Raw genomic sequence first — 22,469 nt, forward strand, 5'->3', positions numbered from 1 at the left:
AACCGAAGAACCAATCAGAGGCTATGTAACTGTCAGTTGCGGTTAGAACGTGTTCTAGATAAGGAGAGGTTCTAGATGAAGATGCAAATATCAACTCGTGAGCTTGCAAGGTAGAGATGATCTCACCAGGCTACGCTTACATAAGCGTGTAACACTTTCAGCTCATAATATCACAACATCCAAGCATGGTGATATGATTGACTAACAGAAAGGGTACAAATTCCTGAAGGCAAGGGTACACTCACTATTTTGGAGTGCGTAGCAGCTCTAGATACACCCACTTCATCAGCATTCCAAACAAATTCCTCCTGATGTTATTTTCCACCTTTCTATCCTCATTAACTGGAAAATACGTCACAATACAGCAGTTAGTCACTCACTGGACATTCAGCCATTCGTTTTGCAGCGATTTAGCTTCCTTCATTATCTCTCTGTTACATACATTTCAGGAAACGTGCAAGCGCCCACACACATTCGTCTCAGATGATATCCCAATGACTCGTCCCACTTGCCACATTATTCTGACTCATCTCCTTGACCTCTCTACATCTCTGCCTCGGAGCTCAGTATGTTAACACTCTCATTCTACGGCAAACAACCCCAGTGTGATGCCAAAAGGTGACCTCTCGCCTCTGTCCCAGTCAGATAGGAGTCGCTGCCTCCACGGAGCATGTCTGCTTTAACACACACCTGACACCCTGAACAGTGTGACAGCTGCATAGTTGTGTAGCCCCCACCACCACCCCCAACAACCCCCCCTGCCTCTTCCACCGGGTCCCAGGCTCACAAATCACACAGCTTCATGCTCCAGGGCCCTGAGCTACTGATTGGAGCCTATCTGACGGCTGGCAGGAAAAACTATCGGAGGGGATAAAATATTCACACACAACCGTTAGAGGATCCACGGGGAAAGTCTGAAGGTATTAGCCAGAACCCACAAACATCTACAATGACTCTCAAACGTTGAGCTCCCTTGACAGATTTTTTTTTTCTTGCTTAACACCTCCCAAAGTGTCAGTATGAACAAAAACAGGAGACAGCAACATGCCCTAGACTGGGGATCTATCGGAATTACCTGAGGAAAGCTTGTGGAGGTTCAGTTTTTCTCCCAACAATGGTACTTTTCACAGCACCTGCATGTTCCTATTTCACACCAATCTTTCTATAGGCCTCAGGGAGACCCAGCCCCACTCACAGTAAGACCATTAAACTGCTCACACAGCAGTTCATTTCAAAATAAGAAATAGGCTGAGCTATCTTAAAGTGGTTCTACTGGAAGAAAAAAAAATCCTATCTCTCTCCAGTTCCCTCTTAAACTACCCTCACCGCTCCATCCATTTTTATACCCATGACATGTAATCATCTCTCCCATCAATCCAGCCTCTTTCATCCCTGGACTCTGAAGTTCTTTACTGAGGGAGAAACTCATTGTAATCTCATCACAGCATCTCCCGGCGAGCCTTCTACCTGAGCGTGTGGTCGAGAAAAGAAAGGTGAAGATGGTACCGCAATATGTGGCGGGCGGCGCCGGGCTCCCTTGGGGGGCAGGTACAAGCTTGGCAAACAGAGCCTCTCTCATCAGAACACAACTGAAGTGAGGCAGGATTGACTGAGGCTTTCTATCAGGATCTTATTGAACCTGTTCCATGCCACTGTATGGAAAGCAAATCAACATTTTGGGGAGGCTTCTGTGGGAGGGTGAAGATTGCAGTTCTTTCTATTTTGTTCTTTTTTGGAATAAAAGAGTGCAATGTGCTGGGTTGGTGTTAAATTCTCTTGATAGGTCTGTAGCAGTCTGTTTGCTTGCCAAGTATGAGTAGGAGGATCAATAGACGGAGGATTAGGACCGCATGCATATGAGCCTTTTTCCTGCTGAGAAAATGTGAATGCAGTCGGTTTTATGGCCTCTTCAGAATCGGGGATACTTCAAAATGGTGGCAGATCAAACACGCTACGTCGCCACATCTTTAAAATTCCCTTTTCAGGCTATATGTATCTTCTTTGTCTGCAGGTCTCATTCGACTGCAGGAGCTGATCAAGGCACCGTCACGATACAACATTCGTTTGAAGATCCGACAGCTGCCCACAGAGACCAAGGATGCCAAGCCACTTCTGAAGGAGATGAAGAAAGCGAAAGAGTTCCACGTCATCTTCGATTGTGGACATGAGATGGCTGCTTGGATTCTAAAACAGGTACGAGCCCACCTCACTGGAACGTGATGATTTATTAACGTGGGTGACACTTTAGATGAGGAACAGTCTGCTACATTAAGATGAGTCATTTCATCATAGTGCTCGCTGAATCTAATTAAAAGTAAATTAACTGCGGCCCCAAAATTTACATAATTCCCCCTAATGGAAGCTGACTCAGTACATAGTCTCATAGTTCATTCTTTGTGTATAAGCATTAAAACAGTGCGCTCATCTCTTTATTACTCTCTCTCTTTAAGCACTGATGCAAATGACTCCGATTGTGTCGTGCATCTGTAATCTCTTTATTGAATATTAGATTTCTACCATTGACCGCCCCCCCCCCCAAATGGATGCTCTCCATTGCACAATAAAGGTTTTTTTAATTAGAAAGTCTAATTTTGCTCACAGGCATGTTAAATTCATTTAAGAGAAGCACTTCCTTTATGAGCGTCACAGGGCTTCTTACTGAATTGAAGTCGTCGCAAGTAAATTGTGCTGTGTTTTTTTTAAATGGCTGTGTGTCAACGGGAAAGCAACAACAGTCTATTGATAATGACATTCAACACACATAATAACTACTACTGGCTAAAATTTGGTGCGCACACTCAAAAAAACGGACGACTTGTTAAGGGTGCTAAAAACTAGACTTTTAGGATACTGGTAAATGTGTTAGCGAACCTGAAATTTTGAGGTCAGACTAACATACTAGACAATATTGTTGGAAATCGAATTATTCCAGTGTTTATAACTTCAGTCACAAGGTGCTTAAAGAAATATTTAACCCCAAATGACTTTTTTTTCCAATGCCGCGTCGACGGACTCCACAAAGGAGGAGGAGCAAGCCATGTATCGGTAGCTTTAAGCTAATAGCGCTTCAGTTAAAAACAACTGAACCACCATGAATGAGGGCAGAAGAGCTTTAGTTAGGTTTTTTTAATTTCAAGTCAAGTTTGTTAACTACTGAGCGTACAACCAGTTAAAGACGATGTGGATTATACCAAATGATGCGGATGAGAATTTATAAACATTTTTTGCTGTTGTTTGTTGCTGATGGCAATGGTACACTGTTAGCTTAAGCTAAATGTACATGGCTGGCTTTTTCTACACTCTGGAGTTACACAGACGTGACGCAGCGTTGAAAAGGAGCTCAACGCAATTTTTTTGTGAAAACTTGAATAGAAGAAAGCGAAATAACATTTTAATGCTGACTGATAGCAAACAGTGTGGGGGGGGGGGTGTTCAACATGGCAGTAAAGCCGTGCAGCTACAAAAAGATACATTCCTAAGTATTAATAGACTTTGATTTTACTCCTCTGTTAAGCTGGCGTCTTGCTAATTTAAAACACATAGGTGAACTTGAATAAAGTCTGATTGCAGCATTGAAGGGCCACACTGCCACCTTCTGTTATGGAGGTGGAAATGCTTAGGTGAGTAAATCGCTTTGTTCCTGCTCCTTAATCCAGGGACAGGAACAGCAATCCAGTAAAACGGCCTAATAACATTGTAACGATAGCTGTTGCTTGACTGCAACTATGCAGATAAACCAGCTAAATATCTTAAGTAGGTGTTTCGTCTACTTCGTCACTGGCGTCCTTTATCACCTGTTGGAGCAGCTAAACTGACCGTGGATCTGTATTTCTGGGGGACTTTCCTTTCATCGTTGTGCAGAAACAGCACACAGGTGTGTATAAAACCTCTGAATGATGGAAAAAGCCAGGATGGTGGGTAAAATGCCCCCCCCCCCCCCCCCCCCCCATGATACACATCTCAGATAGAAGACCCAGAGCGTTTGAAAGGTTACAAGCAAAAAAGAAAACATCAGAACAGTGTTTTTTCGTACCAAATATGAAATATTGCTATTTTTTAAGCGTTTCTTTCCTATAGTATAATAAATGAAGTGTGAATGGAATACTATAGCAAGTGAAACCGCAGTGCTTCTTCATATTCACTGTGACTGCGATACGTCGTACTCACCGAAAATAATCAGCGTATTTTATTTATAGAGAAGGACAAATTTTGTAAGAAATTGATCTATTTAAAAATCCCTTTTCCCTGAATAGACAAATAGGTTTTAGATGTCTCATTTTAGCCCCCGTGAGAAGCGTCTTCATTGATCCTATTCTTGATTATTATTTCAACATCTGCTCTCAGGTTTTGGTCCAAGCATAAAAGGGAAGATTAAGACATTTCCTTTTATGACATTTTCAATTTAATGATAATTTGATCAATCAATTAATTGTTCCAGTTTGAAACGTCTGAGACGTATTCCTGTCGTTTCATGGTGACAGCAAAGAATATCTACACACGTACAGAGATCAGCTTTACAATCATTAAACTTAAACTGATTCATGGTATACAATCCAGAAAGGTGACATACATGCACATCCATATGTACTTGAACGCAACAGTGTCAAATCCATGTGCAAAATTATGTGTTTTTACGTGCTTGTGTGCACACCTACATGTGTGAGGCCATGCATTTGCACGAAGACCATTTTTGGCGAAGTTTTCTAAGATGATCAGGTAAACTGTGTCTGTTCACTTGACGTCTCGTCTGAATAAACTGTGAGAATAACTCGTGTTATCAATTTAGGATTGTTGGTTACTGCACGCTAATCGTTCTCTCACTTTAGGCTCTGGCTATGGGAATGATGACAGAGTACTATCATTATATTTTTACCACCCTGGTGAGTAATACTTTTTTTATGTTGACACAATTCACTTATATACCACTGTTGTTTATGACATGTTTATGCTCCATCTTCCACAGAAATATGAGTGTGTGTTTCTTTTTCTTTTTCTTTTTTTTGGGGGGAGGGGAGTGTTTACTCGCTTTGCTTGTTGGAAGTTTCTGTTTTTTTCCCCTCCTTTGTGGATAAATATGACTCAACCAAGAGCCAGCTTGAAAAACATCCTGTTATTTTATTTTCACATTTTGAACCTTGACATACGACCTGACTTTGTGCTGACAGATGCATTTAGCCTCGAAGAGCACGCCGTTAATTATAAATAAACCCTTTCAATATCAAACGATCCGTTGAGAACTTTTAACTTCAGTTTATTTTCTAAATTCTGCATCAACCTCTGCACCCACACCGGTGGTCCAGAACCCCCTGATTTGGAAACAAAAGCAGTTAGAGATATTTTATTCTGACTCTTGCAGCATTTGAAGTTCTCCAAAGTTCTTTGATCTATCAAACTACAAAGATTGTTTGCTACGCTCCAGATGAAAAGTGGCGCGTCTTTGCTGAACCCAGAGAACAGAAGAAGACTAAGAGCTCAGATAATAGCCCCCAAGCTGATGAGACTGTCACCCATTTGGTCCATTATAGCCTGAACAAACAGATGGCATGCTGTGTTATCTGAGCGCGATCAGAAAGGCAGAGGGAAAGGTTCCAGAAAGCTGACCTGGAAAAGACATGTAACTATCTCGGGTGCATCCACGTAAGAAGCTGTTAGATGAAAGCAGAGTTAGTGACAGCGGGTTTGTCATTGGGAGAGGAAAGAGAATATTAAGTATAGATGTCGACGCCATGCTGCTTGTCGGATGGAAACCTGCCTACTTTTACATCAGCCAGTGTTTGGCATGGTGGAGGCCACTGTGTTGGCTAAAGCTGCCGTGTACTGGTACCAAGCCATCCATGCTGCTTTCGGAACGGGGCAGTAAATATTGACCACGGTGCCTTCATTCTGTCTGTGTCAACTGTGTTGCCTGATGAGATGCCAGACATGCTGTATGCAGGACAATTGGGTTGTCCTTTCACTTCCACATGATAGATGGCGGCACACCAAAAGTCCGCCTGTAACCTTGAAAGCCGTAATCAGGGCTACCGCCTCAGCATGAGGTCAAGTAACCGAAATACCTTCAACTTCTGCTCTTTTGTAACAGCTGTCCCTGAAATGACAACTCATTACAGACTCAAGGTGACATATTCTTGCACCTGAAACACAACTAGATTTTCGTGTTTATGCCTCCAGGACCTTTTTGCCCTCGACATGGAGCCGTATCGCTACAGTGGAGTCAACATGACTGGGTTCCGCATCCTCAACACAGAAAACTCTCAGGTGTCGTCAATCATAGAGAAGTGGTCGATGGAGCGTCTTCAAGCCCCACCCAAACCAGACTCTGGTCTGCTAGATGGATTTATGACGGTAAGCCAAAATCTTGAATGCAGCATCAGTAAAGTCTGAGTCATACTTGTGTGTCATTGTGAACACAAAGCTCAACGGATGGGTTGCGGAAGTGAAAATTCCACTCCTATTCTCTTGAGAGGGATTGATTACTTGCCACTTGTCATTGGTCTCTTGCACTGCTCTTTTGATGGCTTTATAGGTCCCTCTGATTTTACTTATTTATACTTGGGGAAAGCTTGTATATTTCCTATCTTATTCATTAATTATTTATTATGTTGAGTACCGAGAACTGGGTGCTTAATTTCATTCTGTTCATGTTCTTTTTTTTTTTTTTTACATGCTGAGAATGGAAATAAAGAGAATCCTCGATCCTTGATAATGTCGTAACCGCCCGGGGCCGACTGAAATGATGGTATCTGCTCCAGTAGAAGCCTCAAGTTTGTAGGATATCAAGCTTCTTTTAAGAAAAAACAAAAAAACAAAAAAAAAACAGGTTTATTTGCAACCTCACAAAGAAGTACTACTCTACCCACTATCCCGAAGTATCTCAGCGACATCTTGGTGGAACTGTTTCCTGAATTCCTTGCCGTCTGCCTTTTTCACACGTTTCCAGCATTGGAGAGACACATAATGAGAAATGTTGAATATTCTGATATGAAATATTGACTGACACCAGTGACAAGTTGACTAGCAACAACAAAAATGGTCGGTTGGTCACAAAATGTAGATATTTTAAACAATATTTGGTCTTTGATATTTTCTGCAATGCCTCATTGGGCTGAGTCCTTCTCAAAATGACGAGGTACACAGTCTTGTATCTTTGCCTTTTTCTGGGTTTTTTTCCCCCATTTTTGCATCAAATCAAATATTTGATGGTCATGATTCATCTACTGCCTGGTATGAAACTCCTCATCAATGGACGAAGTTAATGGGAAATGTTCCTCTGAAAAAGGAGCTCCTCTTCTATTGGGCAGTCACTGTTGAGCTCTACGCTTTTTCCGCTCTTGTAGCTGTGTTGTTTCTTTGTGTACTTCAAACAATGGCGACTGACCAATTGGTTTTTACAGTTGGAGCTAATAAATCCTGAACGTCAGTTACATTTAGTGAATAAGTGCAACTCCTAGCAGAGCTCAGACTGGATGAGGAGACGTTGTGCAAATGGGCAGGTGGACATGAAATGCTATTGTTACCCTCCCCAGCCTACTTTGGTCCTGAACTGTAAAAAGACTTCTGTTTACTTAGCTTAGCCACTGGCTCGTAGCAGGTAACAAGCATCAGCCAATGATCTGGAGCCACTTTCTGAAGGTGACTTGTCACTTAATTCAGGCAAATGGTTTCTAAACAAGGTGGACATCATTTATAAGCTACTCTTTGTTCTGCATTAGCAGCCACGTGAGGGCAATCACACATCGCTCGGCTTGCACGTGTTTTTCTCACATTAAAACATACTTAGCACCTACAGTGTGACTGTTCTGGGTGGTAAGACTGGGGTCTCGTGCCTCCTAACACCATGAAGAGGACCAGTCACAGCTGTCTGTGGGGGTCCACCGTACGGCCAAAGCACACCAGATCTGTCCGCGATACATAACACTAACCGCGTTCGTTGCATGAGATTGAGTTCTTGCAGCAGGTCTATTTTTCTTTCACCTTCACACGGCAACATGATCCTCCAGGCATTTAAAATGATAAATAGAACCTTCTGGCTCTATTTGGGTTGCGTGTTGGCCGGTGTAGTAGCTTAAAAATCCCACGTCTCCCTGGCATCACTCTGAATCTCAGGCGGGCCCAGTTTATTTTGGGCATCGATTCAACCCAGAAGTATATATTGTACTTAACAGTGTGTGTTTTACTGTTCGCGCTGTAAGTGAAGAAGCTATGTAATACCTTTTGATGCTGCAGTCACTTTGTTTGTTTATAGAGAATAATCTCCATAAAGCTTCATGAGAGCATCTCAACTTAATGAGGAGAATGAGTGTGTGTCAGTTGTCAGTCACAGCATCTGTGATTTACGGTTGCCGGGGCGGGCGCTAGAGCAGCATGCACGTTCTCTGCATGGAGCTCTGGGCTGGTGCTCCTGGGTCTAAATGCTCAGTAATGAGCTGGTGTGAATGGTAATAGCCGTTTATCTGCCCTCCTGCCTCTCAGAACTCTCCTCTGGGAGCGTGGCCAGAATATGACAATCTGTCAGTGTTCATGCAGAGAGAGGGAGCAAATTGGATGGAAATTATGGCCTTGTTTTTTTTTTTTTTAGGATGCTATCCAAAAAAGCATGGGATAAGGTGATTTGAAAGTGAAAAGAGAATTGAGCTCATCGTGGACATTCAAGGTCCCTCCGTAGGTCTGTTGTTGTAAACAGTCAATTTACTCCGCCACCTTCACAACACCTCCGTGCAGAAACTGCTTCTTTCTTCGTTTTTTTTTGTTGTTTTTCTCTTCTTTCAACTGGTCTGTGGTTGGCAGATTTCGGATGCAGCAGCAGAAAACCCAGAGATGCAATTAAATAAGTGTTTGTTTTATATCGAAGATTTTAAGAGAAGCCAACACGGCGCCTTTCCTGTGTTAGTCAAAACTGTCATGTGCTTATACAAGTGATCCGAAATAGAGGAAAAATATAGGAACTAATGTGTTTTTCCTGAATAAATCAATATGTATATTACTGTCATGTCTTGCCAGAAATAAATATAGAAATATCATACTTAATTTCCCCCCCAATCAAATGGTGCACCCTTCTTCCTGTGTTCCACCCCAGTGTGCAAATACATAATTTATGTATGCAAAATAATTACGGAAATGCAAAAAGACATTAAATCTCCCTCCCCTGGAAATTAATGGGTATTGAATAGATTAATTAGCATCGTGTGGATCATTTTTCATATCCTATCCTACATATTGACGTATCTCAGTGGACTGGAACCTTTGTTAAGTAATAGTCCAAAGGCTCGTGCTGGTTTGATAAAGTACTTCATTAGAGAGCGCTATTTATAAATCCTGGCTCTGATGTATTTTATTCTTTAGAGTGTTCCTCCCTAAGAGGATTCCTTATAAAGAGCGAGTGAGGAGATAAGAGCATGAATATAAAATCGTTGTCATTTTAATGGTATAATTCTGCTGCTGATTAAAAAAAATAGCCTGTACCTACATTTAGAAATAATAACAGCTTATTTGCTTTCTCTGCAACTCAAATGTGTTTAATTAATTTGTATTTGACATTTATGATGTTCTGGCCTGAGAAGCCAGCTTGAAGGGTGTCATTAAATTAAAGTGTGGGAGGGCTGCAGCAGCCACTGTATGACCTTCCACCCCCCCCAACCCTGCTGCCAGCCTTTTATCCCCCCCCCCCACACACACACACCTCACCCTCTCTCGCCCTCTCTCTCTCTCTCCGCCCTTGTTCTTATTCTCTGCGACAGAAGCCTCACTCGGCTTTCTGGGCTTGTTTGTGCTTGGTGACCAGGCAACAGTTGTGTAGCGATGGTTACCAGGGCAACGCCATCCATGTCACCTTGTGATTTCATGAAGGATTGATTGACTGAGGTAGGGTGGAGGAGGAGGAGGAGGGTGGGGAAGGTGAGATGGCAGCGGCGGGAAGGGGAGGGGGTGGTGGTGTTGATGAGGAGGAAGAACTAGGAAAGATGAAGGGTGGGGGAACATGAAAGGAGCATGCAGTGTTTTCTCACGCCGCTAGGCTCGCATTAATTCAAAGTGGTGTGTAGTCACAGTGACAATCTGCGCCTGGGGTGAGGCCGAGTGTTGTTTCAGGGAAGGATGTATAATGAGAAGGCCCTCTTCAGTCCAAGCAGGCCCGCAGCCAGAAACACACTCAGCCTCCCAACTCTGTTTGTCAGAGGGTCTCAAGAATACACAATCAGTTTCTGATTAGTCCAGTCGGTGCGTGTTGTCAGGTGACTTTACACCTCTGAACTGATGGATAGATGGAGGCACGGACAGATATTGTTGAAATATCTGAGTAAAATCACTCCTTGCAGCTTCTCCTCTTTGTATTCCTCTAAGTCCCCGTTCCCCAGCTCAGCATAGACTTCATATCATTTAGGGTGATAACTGCTGCGTGCCTCACTTTGCTTTCGGCTGAGATATTTTCTACAACTGCTTTATTTCATTTACGACTACATTTCATTGAGCTATAATTACCACAATAGAGGGCTGAACGTTCTCCTCTGTCATCAATTCTGGTTTAATAGCTCATTATAATAAATAAATAAATGTTTGGGTTTTGAAAAACAAAAACAAGAAAACCTGTTTATTTGAAATACCAAAAATTTAAATCCTCCAATTATTCCTACCAGGAAGTTTCAGAAGGATTAGGTTAAAACTCCTTGGCGGAAACCTGGAGGGGGTGGGGGAGAGAACTGAATGGAGAACAGAAACTTGCAACTTCCAACAATGTGTCCCTGAAATAATCTACATTCTATACAGTTTCATCCTAACTTTTCAAAGTTTTTCTTGCAAATCAATCCAAATATAGATGATGTAAAACCTTTCTTTTTTTTCCTTCCTGAGACCAGAATGAGGGTTTTATCATCTACTCTGACAATCGCCCCTCTAAACTACAGCCTTACATGTTGCTGGGAGTGTAAAATATGACCACATTGCTGACATTTGGGGGGGGGGGGGGGGGGGGGGCCTACAGAAGTGTTTTCATCAAGTGGCTACTGACAAAATGAAACTTCATCACACCGCAAACAGAAGACGTGCAAAGCTCAGATGTGCTGTTGTAACTTTGACGATTCGTTCGTAGCACAACATTTGCTTCTTACTATTAAATCTTGCATTTGTGCTTCTACAATTACAGAAGTGGATTTTTTTTTTTTTGCGATGCTCATCTTCCTGTGTAAAATATTTGTCATATTTTTGTTTGCCATCAGACTTATTTTTGGTAGTAATCCAATATCCAATATAAAAATACTATTTGGTACAAAAAAATTGATGCTAATTTAGGGGTTGACCAAAGGAAAAAAAAACCCACATCATCACATCTTCAAAAACTACAAAAACAACAGGCTTAAAACAGTAAACTGACATGACTGAACTACACAGACAAGGACAGACACCAAAAACAAGACTAAAATACAAACTGAACCCCAGTAACGATTCAATAAGGAGGAATCGCTGCCGATTGGCCGAGAAATGGCGGTGTTACAAGTGTGAACGAGACACGGGTCCGTGAACAAAAAGGGCGTGAAAATCCAAAATTAGAAATGACGACTGTGGTCCAGGGGTTAGGTTCTGGGTTTGAATCGTGTGGAGCCTTTCTGTGTGGAGTTTTTGTGCGTTCTGCTCTTGTTCTCTCTGGGCGCTCTGGCTTAACTGGACACTTAAATTTCCCCTAAGTGCGAATGTGAGTGGTCTGAGGTCATCTGTCCTATCTGGGATGCCCTGTGACAGCTGGGACTGGCTCCAAATAAGCTGGATAGACGATGGATGAAATGAGAGACAATCTTTTCCAAATAAAATAGGACAGGACAAAGCAAAGACGCAGGAGGATATACTGTAGGAGACTGAGGATGAGACACTGAAGAAAACCTAAAACTCTCGATCCAACACTTCAAATTAAAACCCAAAACAGAAAGTCCAGGCAGGATTATGTCAAGAGTGCTACTGGCCTGAGAGCCCTTGTAGTTTGATGATATCCTGCTGCTGCATGGCTCAACATTTTTAGCAATAGCTATTCAATGTTTATCATTCTACATCCTTCCATAGTAGTCATTGGCAGAGTCTGCCTGTCCTCCACAAGATACAAATTGCCTTCCCACGCACAAGGGATCCTCAGGAAATGATGCATGCACAAGTAGTATCCCATTTCACCAAATTTGCAACATGTAATCATTTCCACTCCTGTTAATTTTGACACATTTCACTAATCAAAACAAACCCCGTGACCCATACTTGAGCATGTGAGAGGCCTGTAGGGCCCGCAGATTTATGTGCAATTAGTGAGCGGCAATCGTTTGTGCAACATGACGCCGCCATCGTTTGTCATCTTAGAGGTGTTTGCGAAGCACTTTAGTTAAACGGGAGCCAGGGTGCTCTTCTGAAATAAGGATACAAAATATGAAGGGTTAATTTTGCATCGTGTGAGAGTTGTGTTGACTTCTGCATGATACTTGTGTATCAAAACAATGTGACGGAATGAATCTCATCAGTTTCAATCCCACTAGTTTCTCCTGTGTGACAGGGTAGACACTCAAGAGGCTGTTACTTTGTCGGTGAATTCCTGCACTGAAATACTGCCAGAAAATATCAGTTTGCATGTCGGATTGTAGGTGGTTATTTAGATTTAGATTTCAGACCTTTAGCGTCTGAATCTGCGTTCAAAGAAATACCAGAGGGAGATGGTAAAATCGCTGTTAAATTCCACCTGCTGCAATAATCAGCGTGCTAAACCGTCAGGGTTAAAAATATGGCTGCCTCTCAGAGAAACCTGAGCTCTTAAAAGATACCCGAGTTTCCAAGTTCCAAATTAGAGAGCATTCAGTTTATTTTCCCAATTCAGAGCTTGTTTATACCAATTTTTGAGTTGTCCTGAATGTAGCATTTCTCCTTAATACTTTTTATACTTTCCAAGCTGAGTGGACAGAATTCATTATGCCAGAGAGGGAGAAGAGGGTTGCAGAGAAATGTACAAAAGGACGGAGACACAGAGAGAGAGAAGGGTGTGCTTGTGTGTGCGCGTGCATGCGCGTGTCTGTGTGTGTCTGAGGAGGAGAGACAGACACTTCGCTGCATTAACAAGCATTGCTGAGAGTGGATGGTGGCTGCTGCCCACGCGGTGGAAGCAGGATTGGGGGTGTTTTTACAGTGCGTGTTTACACACCACTGTGTGTTTGTACTGTACTCTAAGTGAGTGTGAAACGCGCTGATCTCACACTGATCACATTTAGAGGCTTCTCTGAACGGGTTCTTCCAGACAGTACGACGGAAGAATTTCGGAGAGCTTAATTTATACACAAATAAATCAGAGTCCTCGGTGTGGCTGGTTAGACAATTTTTGTGTTCCCCAGTTAGTATGATATGAAATAGAGGATATATTTTAGTTTGGCCTGTTATTGCACAAATAAGAAATCAGATTCTGCATTTGGGTATTCATTTTATTTGCTGAAAAACTGGATTTTCATATCAAAATAAGTTTAAAACTACATTGGATTAGCTCACAATCATTATATAATATAATGATATAATATAATAATAATATACTGCAGCATTTTGAGGCCACAAGGGGCGCATGGCTTGGAGGTAACGTGGTTGTCTAGCAACCGAAGGGTCCCTGGTCGATCCTCAACTTCCCCGTGACCATGACGAAGTGTCCTTGAGCAAGACGCTGAGCCTGTAATCATTCCTGATGGCCTTGCGACGTACCGGCGACCCGTCCAGGGTGAACCCCGCCTCTTGCCAAATGTCAGCTGTGATAGGCTCCAGCCCCCCCCCCCCCCCGGCCCCCCCACCGCCCCCTTCGCGTTACCCTTAACAGATTAGCAGAATTGATAAAAAATAGATGGAAGGATGGAATTTGAGGCCAAATAATGTGTCATCTCATACCTGACAGCACATTGTTTACAGTTCTGTTAAATATGTTGAAGGTAAATAAACACTCCTGCAACGACAGAGTTTCAACTGTTATTCAGGTAAATAGTACATATTTTCATCAGTATTGCAGAATTGTATACATAAAAATCCTGTATCATAAGGCTCACATCAGGTGTCGTTGCAGCCTCTCCCGTGCTGTTTTGCAGCTATAGGTCACATTGCGTTGGTGTATTTGAGTCAAGGATGGAAAGAGCTAAGAGAATAGCTTCACACAGGTTCGCAGGTTGGTTGCACCCATTACAGCGATGTGATCTCCCTCCCTCTGTTCCCCTGTTGGCAGCGGAGAAAGCCTTTTAAAGACAGCACTGTGGAGAGCAGACACTCGATGCCCTGTGCCGGGCACCACCAGCTGGGCTTGGCACAGCATCAACATTATTAGCACCAATGCTCCCTCGCTCCATAGAAGCCTTTTATGAGCGAGCGCAAGCAGAGGAAGAGAGAGAGAGAGATGGAGAGGAGGGGAGGGAGGTTTAAAAAGGCGAGATTTATGATATTTCTTTCTGCGATGCGCTTCCTCGAAACACATTTATCTTTAATGTCTCGTGTTAATTTACATATCAATAAGTAAAAGAGAAATTCAACTAACAGACTATATCAAACCACCTAACTGACTCCCCATCGCCACATAACATCCACACAAGACATTCCTCAAAAGCGCCATACCGCATAAGCCCACACTTGCTGATGTTATATAGGACAATAAAAGCCTGTGCAATCAGGGACTTCAGCCATCATCAGATCACTATCACACAATCAGTCCCTGGAGGCCAGAGCAGGCAGACGGGCTGTGTGTGTCACGGTCGCACTTGTGCTCAGGGATATTGGCTGGCCTTGGGATGTCTTGGAAAACTACCCTCCCTCGAGATGCTAGCCCACACACACACACACACACACACACACACACACACGTTTATTCTGTATAGCATTTCCAAAGAGAACACAGTATGTGTCGTTAATGAGGTAGAAATGCACTTTAACACCACACTGTATGATTTACAGCACTGCAGCTAAGTTCCTTTAAAGATTGAAAAACCAACGCTAAGCATATACAAGATGAAGCATCATCTCAGCGAGATATTTTAAATCAGTGGAGTGTGTACATCAATATGTAAAATAGCTACATCTAGATAGAGAGCAACATGGAAATGCTACTTACGTGTTAATGTTTTCACAGGGTGAGCAGTAAACAGATGTATGGAGATGGATCATAATTAATAGATACACACACAGAAGGTTTTGCAAATGTATTTCAAGATTTATACATAAGCGAGTCCACAAAAATGTCTGAGTATAATGTAGCATATTTATAATGCTGGGTATCTAGGAGGAATATCAGCGAATGGGGGAGCATGAATGCACATAAAAATATTTATCATCGCACATCTGTCAAATTATTGCGCATATAAAAACACAAGGTTTGCAATAGCATTCCAGATATGTATTTTTTAGGTTTTTAAGTATCATAGGAAAGTACAAATGTGTGTCTTAAACCCTTGTTGTGATCTCGCGCTCTCCGGGGACCGACGTTCAACGCATAAAAGAACCCATTTTCTTTAAGTGCACTCTCCTGCACATTTATACCACAACAACACTTCTAAAACATGTGATGTTTTGGTGTTTAGGTCCTCAAACCTGAGGGTAATAAAAATGCATGTGGTGGTAAAAAATCCTTGGTGTTCTAGAAATGTTGAGAAGTGGAGCTGGAGAGCTGAGCGAAGGATAAACCTGTGTGGAGTCGGCACCTGCAAACATCTTTAGTTAAACCTGCCTGCGGGCACAATAAATATGAGAAAAGGCCATCATGTTTAACTTAACCAGACATGAGTTACGCAGCAGCATGGTGGCTGGGATTATGCTCCTCTTTTGTTAGACTGAATAAAATATATAGTTTTCTCTTTTTTTATAGGTTTGATCATAGATTATGTATGTTGCTTTTGCTTTCACACAAATACTTTTGAATAGTTGTAACAAACAGGAAAGGGTAGGTAGGGAGGATGTAGTAGGATTGATTCAAGTACATATATATGCTCTTTTCAAATATTACAGGTACAAAAAAAATCTACATATTTTACAGGGATTAAGGGAAGTTATTCATTTGTTGAAGTGTTAAAAAGCGTGTAGAAATAGCTAAAAGTTAAATCCCAGTGTTACTAATGTCAACATTCAGACATCTAATATTCAATAATACGAGTATTTGATAACAGTGTACGAAAGGAATAAATATAGACATACATCCCAGTTCTTCTTTCTCCACTCCCACATGACCCCCTCTTTTAAACCAAAAAACTCTGCAGTGTAGTCCTTAATCCCCCTTTTAAGTACGCTTAAACTCTACAATGGAACCCTGAATGTGCTTTCACATAAATCCAGCACCATCAATGGATCTGTTACCCAGGGGTCCCCGTCGGAGGAAGCCAGTCTTACTTTCCTGTCACAAAATCCTCATTTAAAAAAAAAAATGCAACAAGGCTGGTCTATTGCCTCAGCATGTGGAAATGCAATGTGAGAAAGGGATTAAACCTCCAACGCACAAAGGAGAAGGGGAAAAATGACAGAAATGGCAAAGTCCCACATACCCACACTTCAAGCAACCCTGAAATACTGTGAAGCGAAACCAGGGAGAGTGGAGGGATGCCACTGTGAGAAAGACAAAGAGGGGAAGTGATAGAAGAAGATGGAGGAGGGACTGAAATACAAGCGGTCAGAAAGGAAGAGACAAGTGGAAAAGTTACAAAGATGGAAGTGCACAGAGCTGCACTCACCCGAGGCCGAAGGCTTTTTTTCCCACCAAAATGATCTGAGACTGCCTGCTCTCTCATCTATGCCAGGAAGCCTGAAACAGACATAATATGCCCCATAAATCACATATGTCACATCTCAGTGTTTTTCATCTCTTTGCACTTTTGTAGTAGAAGTAAAAGTTTGCATTATTTTCAGTGCACTGACTCAGCTCTATGGCCAGGGGTCTCATGTAGCACACAGACTGCATCTAAGGTACATATCACATTACGCTTCCTACATTTGAGTACAAAAAGCAAATTTTTTCTTAAATGTCACTTTTATAGGGCGGCACAGTGGTGCAGTGGTTAGTACTGTCGCCTCACAGCAAGAAGGTTCCAGGTTCGATCCCCGGCTCCAGCACGGGATCTTTCTGTGTGAGTCTCCATGTTCTCCCTGTTCCTGTGTGGGTTCTCTCTGGTACTCCAGCTTCCTCCCACAGTCCAAAGACATCAAGAGGGGACGAGGCTGATTGATACTCTAAATTGACTGTAGGTGTGACTGTGAGTGTGAATGGTTGTCTGTCTCTATGTGTTGGCCCTGTGATGAACTGGTGACCTGTCCAGGGTGAACCCCGCCTCTCGCCTGAAGGCTGCTGGGATAGGCTCCATAGGCTTTACTTAAATTACTTATCAATAATACAGCTGTAATTTTACTTTATTATAACAGATAAGACAGGAATGTCAGCAGCGTATTTAGCTTGGCGCTAATGACTACTGTCAGCTAATGGTTGCCAAAAACAGCTGCAGCGGAGCAAAACATCCACTTAAAAACTCTCCAGCGCATCCTCAAGAATAATACACGCCTTCTTCCACAAACACTTTGATTTCAGATAACTAATTGTAATACTTTCAGCTCTGTGCTTCCACAAACTAATAGTTCAATCTAGTCCAAAAGCAAATGACTACGGAACCAGAAATGTAAGGATTCATTTCTCAAATCACAAATCACAAACCACATCACAATCAATCTCAATTTTTTGCTCAAATCAAAATTTTTTGTGGGCTGGATGAAGAAGGCATGGATCATAGTAGACACTGCACTTGTGAGTTTTAACTAAACGGACATCTTTGGTGGTTTATTTTGTTGCCATAGCTGATGCTAGCTGTCTGTCAGCATTAGCTTCAAGCTAGCTGGAACTTTCTCCATTCTGGAGTCACAAAGAAATGAAGCAGAAGGGAAAACGCATCTCGGCCAGTTCAAACAGCCTGCTTGTAAATGCTTCAGAAAGAAAAACACCCTTTTTGGATTCAGTATCGCTTTTATCTAGGCAGGTACCTGAAGAATCTCAAGGTGATGCTCTAAATGAGGTAGAAATTATGAATCACGGTGTGGTTTTAAATATGACACAACTTGACTGGTGAAGATTTAATTGTTGAAAATTATACATTTTAAAATGGAGTATTCCACTTGACAGTAGAGGTGTTTGTGAATCCTCAAATCCTCCAGTCAACTGTGCGCTGAAGCAACACAAATGCATGTAAACTACATAATGAAATGAATAATTACCTCACTCTTCCAGCAAATCTTCCAATCCCAGGGGTATTGTGTGTGTGTGTGTGTGTGTGTGTGTGTGTGTGTGTGTGTGTGTGTGTGTGTGTGTGTGTGTGTGCTGAGAGGAGTGGCTTTAGCTAGAGAGGAAAGCAATGAGCTTCCCTCTCCACTGACATTATGACTCTCATACTGATGGTGATGCTGCCGGTGTGTGTCTGTGTGTTAGTGCTCTGCGCCTTGCAGCCACAGCCCAGCGAGGCATGCCGAATAACAGGTCAGGGCTAATCTCATTAGGGCTAATCAGATGTATATGATATGTATAAACCGTGGAGTTCCACTGTACACAAGCAGCCGCCGTGCATGTCCATCATCACCAGGCTGGCAGGAGTGTGTGTGTGGGTGTGTGTGGGTGCTTTGAGGAATGCTGGGACTGATGGAGGAGAGGTGGAGAGGGAGAGAGGGATGTCATTTTTCAGAGTGCTACATTATCAGAGGAGTTATGGAATTATGCAGGTGGACAGCTGAGATGAATACTGAGCACGCCGGTGTAAACACAGCAGCTAGACGAGTGAGGCGAGAGGTTCTGCTGTTCTAAATGAGGAACCTGCTCGTACCTACGACAAACGAGGCATGCCTCTGGGGAGTGTGAAAGCACAAACACACATCTTGATTATTTCGTATTTGTTTGTTTCTCATACATGTTTGTCAGAAAATGCAGAAATGAAAGACATGATGAAGGAGAGAGAGGTGGGATGGAGAATCTAGCTGGAAACTCTCTCTCCTCTCCGTTTGAGTGTCCCGGGGGCTCGAGATTGGTTTCACTTAAAGCACTTAAAACACCCCACAGGACCCATGCTTGGCTCTGACATAAATATCAAGATCGCTCTCGGATTGTTTTTAAATTGAATGCAATCTGCCAGAGCTGTAAGCCGTTATTTCACTTGATCCTTCCCTCTTTCACTTGATGCCAGCTTCTTTTTGTTTCCATCACAAAGACATTTCAGCAATTGTTCTGCTCCAAAGACAAGACAATATATGAATATATATAATTTTTATATATATATATATATATATATATATGAATATATGTATAAGTGAGAAAGAAACAAATATGTTTCGATGGAAAACTAAATAAAACATCTAAATAAACGGAGCTTTCTTGTAGCTGTATCAAGCCGTTTAAAAATTGTTACGTAAAATCTAGAATGCATAAAAGATTGCTCATTTATCTGTCATAGTCAACTGGCTGTACAAAAAGTGGTCATTCTCTCCCAATCCCCGTGTCTCTCTCTCGTTTGGTCGACCTGATTCGTCCCATTCTAACATTCCCTCTGGTTTTATATGTTAACTGCTCCATTTCTTTTAATTGCTCCATCTTTTGTTCCTTCATCTCTCTACAATGGAGCTTCTTTTTTTTTTCTTTTTTTTAACTGAAACCAGTTGAAGAGCAGCAATCTTTACTGTTCTAATGAGGTACTCACGTTTAGTTCCAACTATACCCTGAGGTATTTCTCCCCCTAACCAAATTAAAAAAAAAATAAAATGATTTCTGTTCAAATATTTCCGCAGTTAAACAGGATAAAAACCAGAGGATCGGGCTTCACTCAGAAATGTGTTCTCCTCCTCCCTCATTGGCTTGTTATGAAACACGTCATCTGAAACATCTACAGATGTTCTCACAAGACCTGAGATGTTTTTGACTGAAGGAACACGATCCACTTTCTTTGGACCGTTTGATTGAATTTCATGGTTCAAAACTTTAATAGGGTCGAATTAGGTGAAAAACACAAGCGAAAATAAATATTTGATTGTATGAAATCAACAATATCACAGTCAAAATCAATTCATCTGTTGAAGAAATGAACTATATACAATATGCTATATATACTGTATATCATGTACTTTAAATGAGCTGAAACTGAGAGTGATTGTAAATGACTGATTGAAAAAGCAAACGATCATTCTGACAGTGTCCTTGTCAGTGGGTGGAGACACAGATGTTTCAATATTGACTGTGCATGTACACACAAATACACACACACACACACACCAGTACCAACCCATGCTTTGCTATACATGAAGAGTTATACATGCATTCCCTAGCCCCTTACCTCAACTCTTACCATCAGAACTGAACTCAACCTAAACCTGACCTTAACTCAATTCTAACTCCATCCCTAAAATCACATTGTGATCTTCAAACGGCTTCAAGCTGTCCTCACTTTGTCAAATTGTCCTCATTCTGCTGGTTTAAAAGCTGCTCTGGTCCTCACTATGTAGCAAGGGCATGAACACACACTCACACATGCATGCATACACATATCAATTTGTCTTACTATCTTTGTGGGGATCTAAAATTGACATTTACTCGTTCATGTCCATATTTAGTTCCTCACCTTACCCTAAATCTAAGCAGAGCCCAATTCTCATGCAGCCTCTTACATTAGGAATTAACTCTCAAAGGCTCATTTAAGACTGCGGGCCCCCCAGATTGTAGACCTAGAAAGCACCCCACAAATAGGCTCTCGGTTTTGGGCCCCGCAAAGTCAGTTAAATGGGAGTTCACACAGATTGTAACTGAACAACTGCCATTTCATTTCATTAATGAAACATGACTCTCAAATCCTTGCCTTGCAGCCTCAGACACCAGCAGACACTAATTCCAGGATCGCAACAGAATCGGCTACAAACTGGTCACCACAATCACACATCGCTGAACTTTCTATTTGCTATTGGAGGTCTGATTTCATTCTTTCATTGGCCTTCCACCATTAATTAGGATTAATAACTGTAGCTCCACCCAGACCCTTCATGCGTGCCTTCGCTAACACACTGGTGCTCCGCTGCGCCTCTATAGAGACAACACAAGGAACTGATATGAGCCAAGCCGGAGCTCAGAGGTCTTCTGTTGTGTACCTAGCTGCGCTCAAACTCATCTCACACTCTCTGACAGCCAGCACATCCAAACAAAACCCTGCGGCTGCAGATTCTTTCGCGACCTCAAAGTAATTTTTCATCCTCCCTCGCAGGTTGGTCATCCAGGACTTGTCAAATAAGATCATCACAGCGTATTTCAGCCTCTGTAAGACCATGGAAGGAGGATCGGAACTGAACTGCAATGTGTTGACCTGGGTAAAGAGGGTCTCAAATTGTGTGGACAGCCAGCATGAAAGGAAGTCATGTGTGGCGGGCCGAGCAGTAAAGATAAATCTTATCATGTCAGTGTGAGAAATTTCAGTTTACTCCCTTTGAGGACTTATTACGAGGGTTATATGGATGGCTAACATGAGTGCTTTCCAATGCAATTCCCTGTGAATCCCAGTAATGTTCACAGCAGTCTGCCAGTCAGAGTCGTCCCGTCTGCACTGGTGCCTGTTTTGCGTTTGCTCTCTCTGGGGAACAGGCACACCCATCAGGAGTCATTAGTCTTCACAGTGACAGGCCAGCCTTCCACTGAGACACTCTCCCTGGCGGAGCTTTCTCATTGCTTCAGACAGCATTCTGGGAGTTTTACTAACAGGCTGAGACACTGTGCCATTTGTGCGGGGCATTTTTGGCTAGAACTACTCCTTATTTATATTCTCTTGTCCTGACTAAAGAGCAAGAGACTTCACACATTTCCTGGTGAACACACTCTCGGGATGTACTGAGAGGTGTTTAGTTATATTACTTTCTTGTTTGCAGACGGATGCGGCACTGATGTATGATGCAGTCCATGTGGTGGCGGTGGCGGTGCAACAGTCGCAGCAGATCACTGTCAGCTCTCTGCAGTGTAATCGCCACAAGCCATGGCGCTTTGGGGGGCGATTCATCAGCCTTATTAAAGAGGTAATAACACATTCTATGTGCATCTTATCTTGACCTCTGACCTGGAATCTCCTTTCAAAAACACTCTAAATTGTGCAGCATCCATCTTGTTGTTTCAAAAACTCTATTATCTTCACCAAATGCGAGCTAAATATCTACTGCGTTATCCAGAGTAGCTAAATGCTCTTGGTGAGGTTTCATTCGTCTTCCTCTCCTTCTGTGCACATCTCCGCCCGAGTTTATATCAAAGCCTCTCCTTTCCTCTAGTCAGGGTCAGCACTTTGCTTTGTTCTCCAACGCTCTTTCATTCTGCGGATGGTATCATCGCTGGTAATTTTCAAAAATGAGCCATTTTGCCGCTTCCTTCCGTTCCTGCGTCTGCTATCACTCTCTGTGTCTGTCTGTTCCTCCAAAGGCTTTAAAGTGAAAACTTCAAGCGAAATGAACCACATGCATAATGA

General features: G+C 42.4%; 1 protein-coding gene across 6 annotated transcripts in view; it reads left to right on the plus strand.

The window, feature by feature from the left end:
* The window catches only part of LOC147242880 (glutamate receptor ionotropic, kainate 2-like), a 67,949-nt gene that overhangs the window by 23,566 nt on the left and 21,914 nt on the right, over positions 1 to 22,469 (plus strand). For 3 of the 6 annotated variants that reach the window (XM_086189834.1, XM_086189835.1, XM_086189839.1), the window contains 4 exons: positions 2,012 to 2,193; positions 4,827 to 4,880; positions 6,172 to 6,345; positions 21,886 to 22,029. In XM_086189834.1, the coding sequence (XP_086045960.1) occupies positions 2,012 to 2,193; positions 4,827 to 4,880; positions 6,172 to 6,345; positions 21,886 to 22,029 (554 nt within the window). Of the gene's footprint in view, positions 1 to 1,614; positions 1,699 to 1,821; positions 1,935 to 2,011; positions 2,194 to 4,826; positions 4,881 to 6,171; positions 6,346 to 21,885; positions 22,030 to 22,469 lie in introns of those variants that run through there. The other 3 variants (XM_086189837.1, XM_086189838.1, XM_086189836.1) reach the window with 3 other exon arrangements.

This window comes from Aulostomus chinensis, chromosome 20, assembly GCF_037954235.1.
Source record: "Aulostomus chinensis isolate RoL2024-O1b breed Wild chromosome 20, RoL_Achi_v1.0, whole genome shotgun sequence".
Lineage (NCBI taxonomy): Eukaryota > Metazoa > Chordata > Actinopteri > Syngnathiformes > Aulostomidae > Aulostomus > Aulostomus chinensis.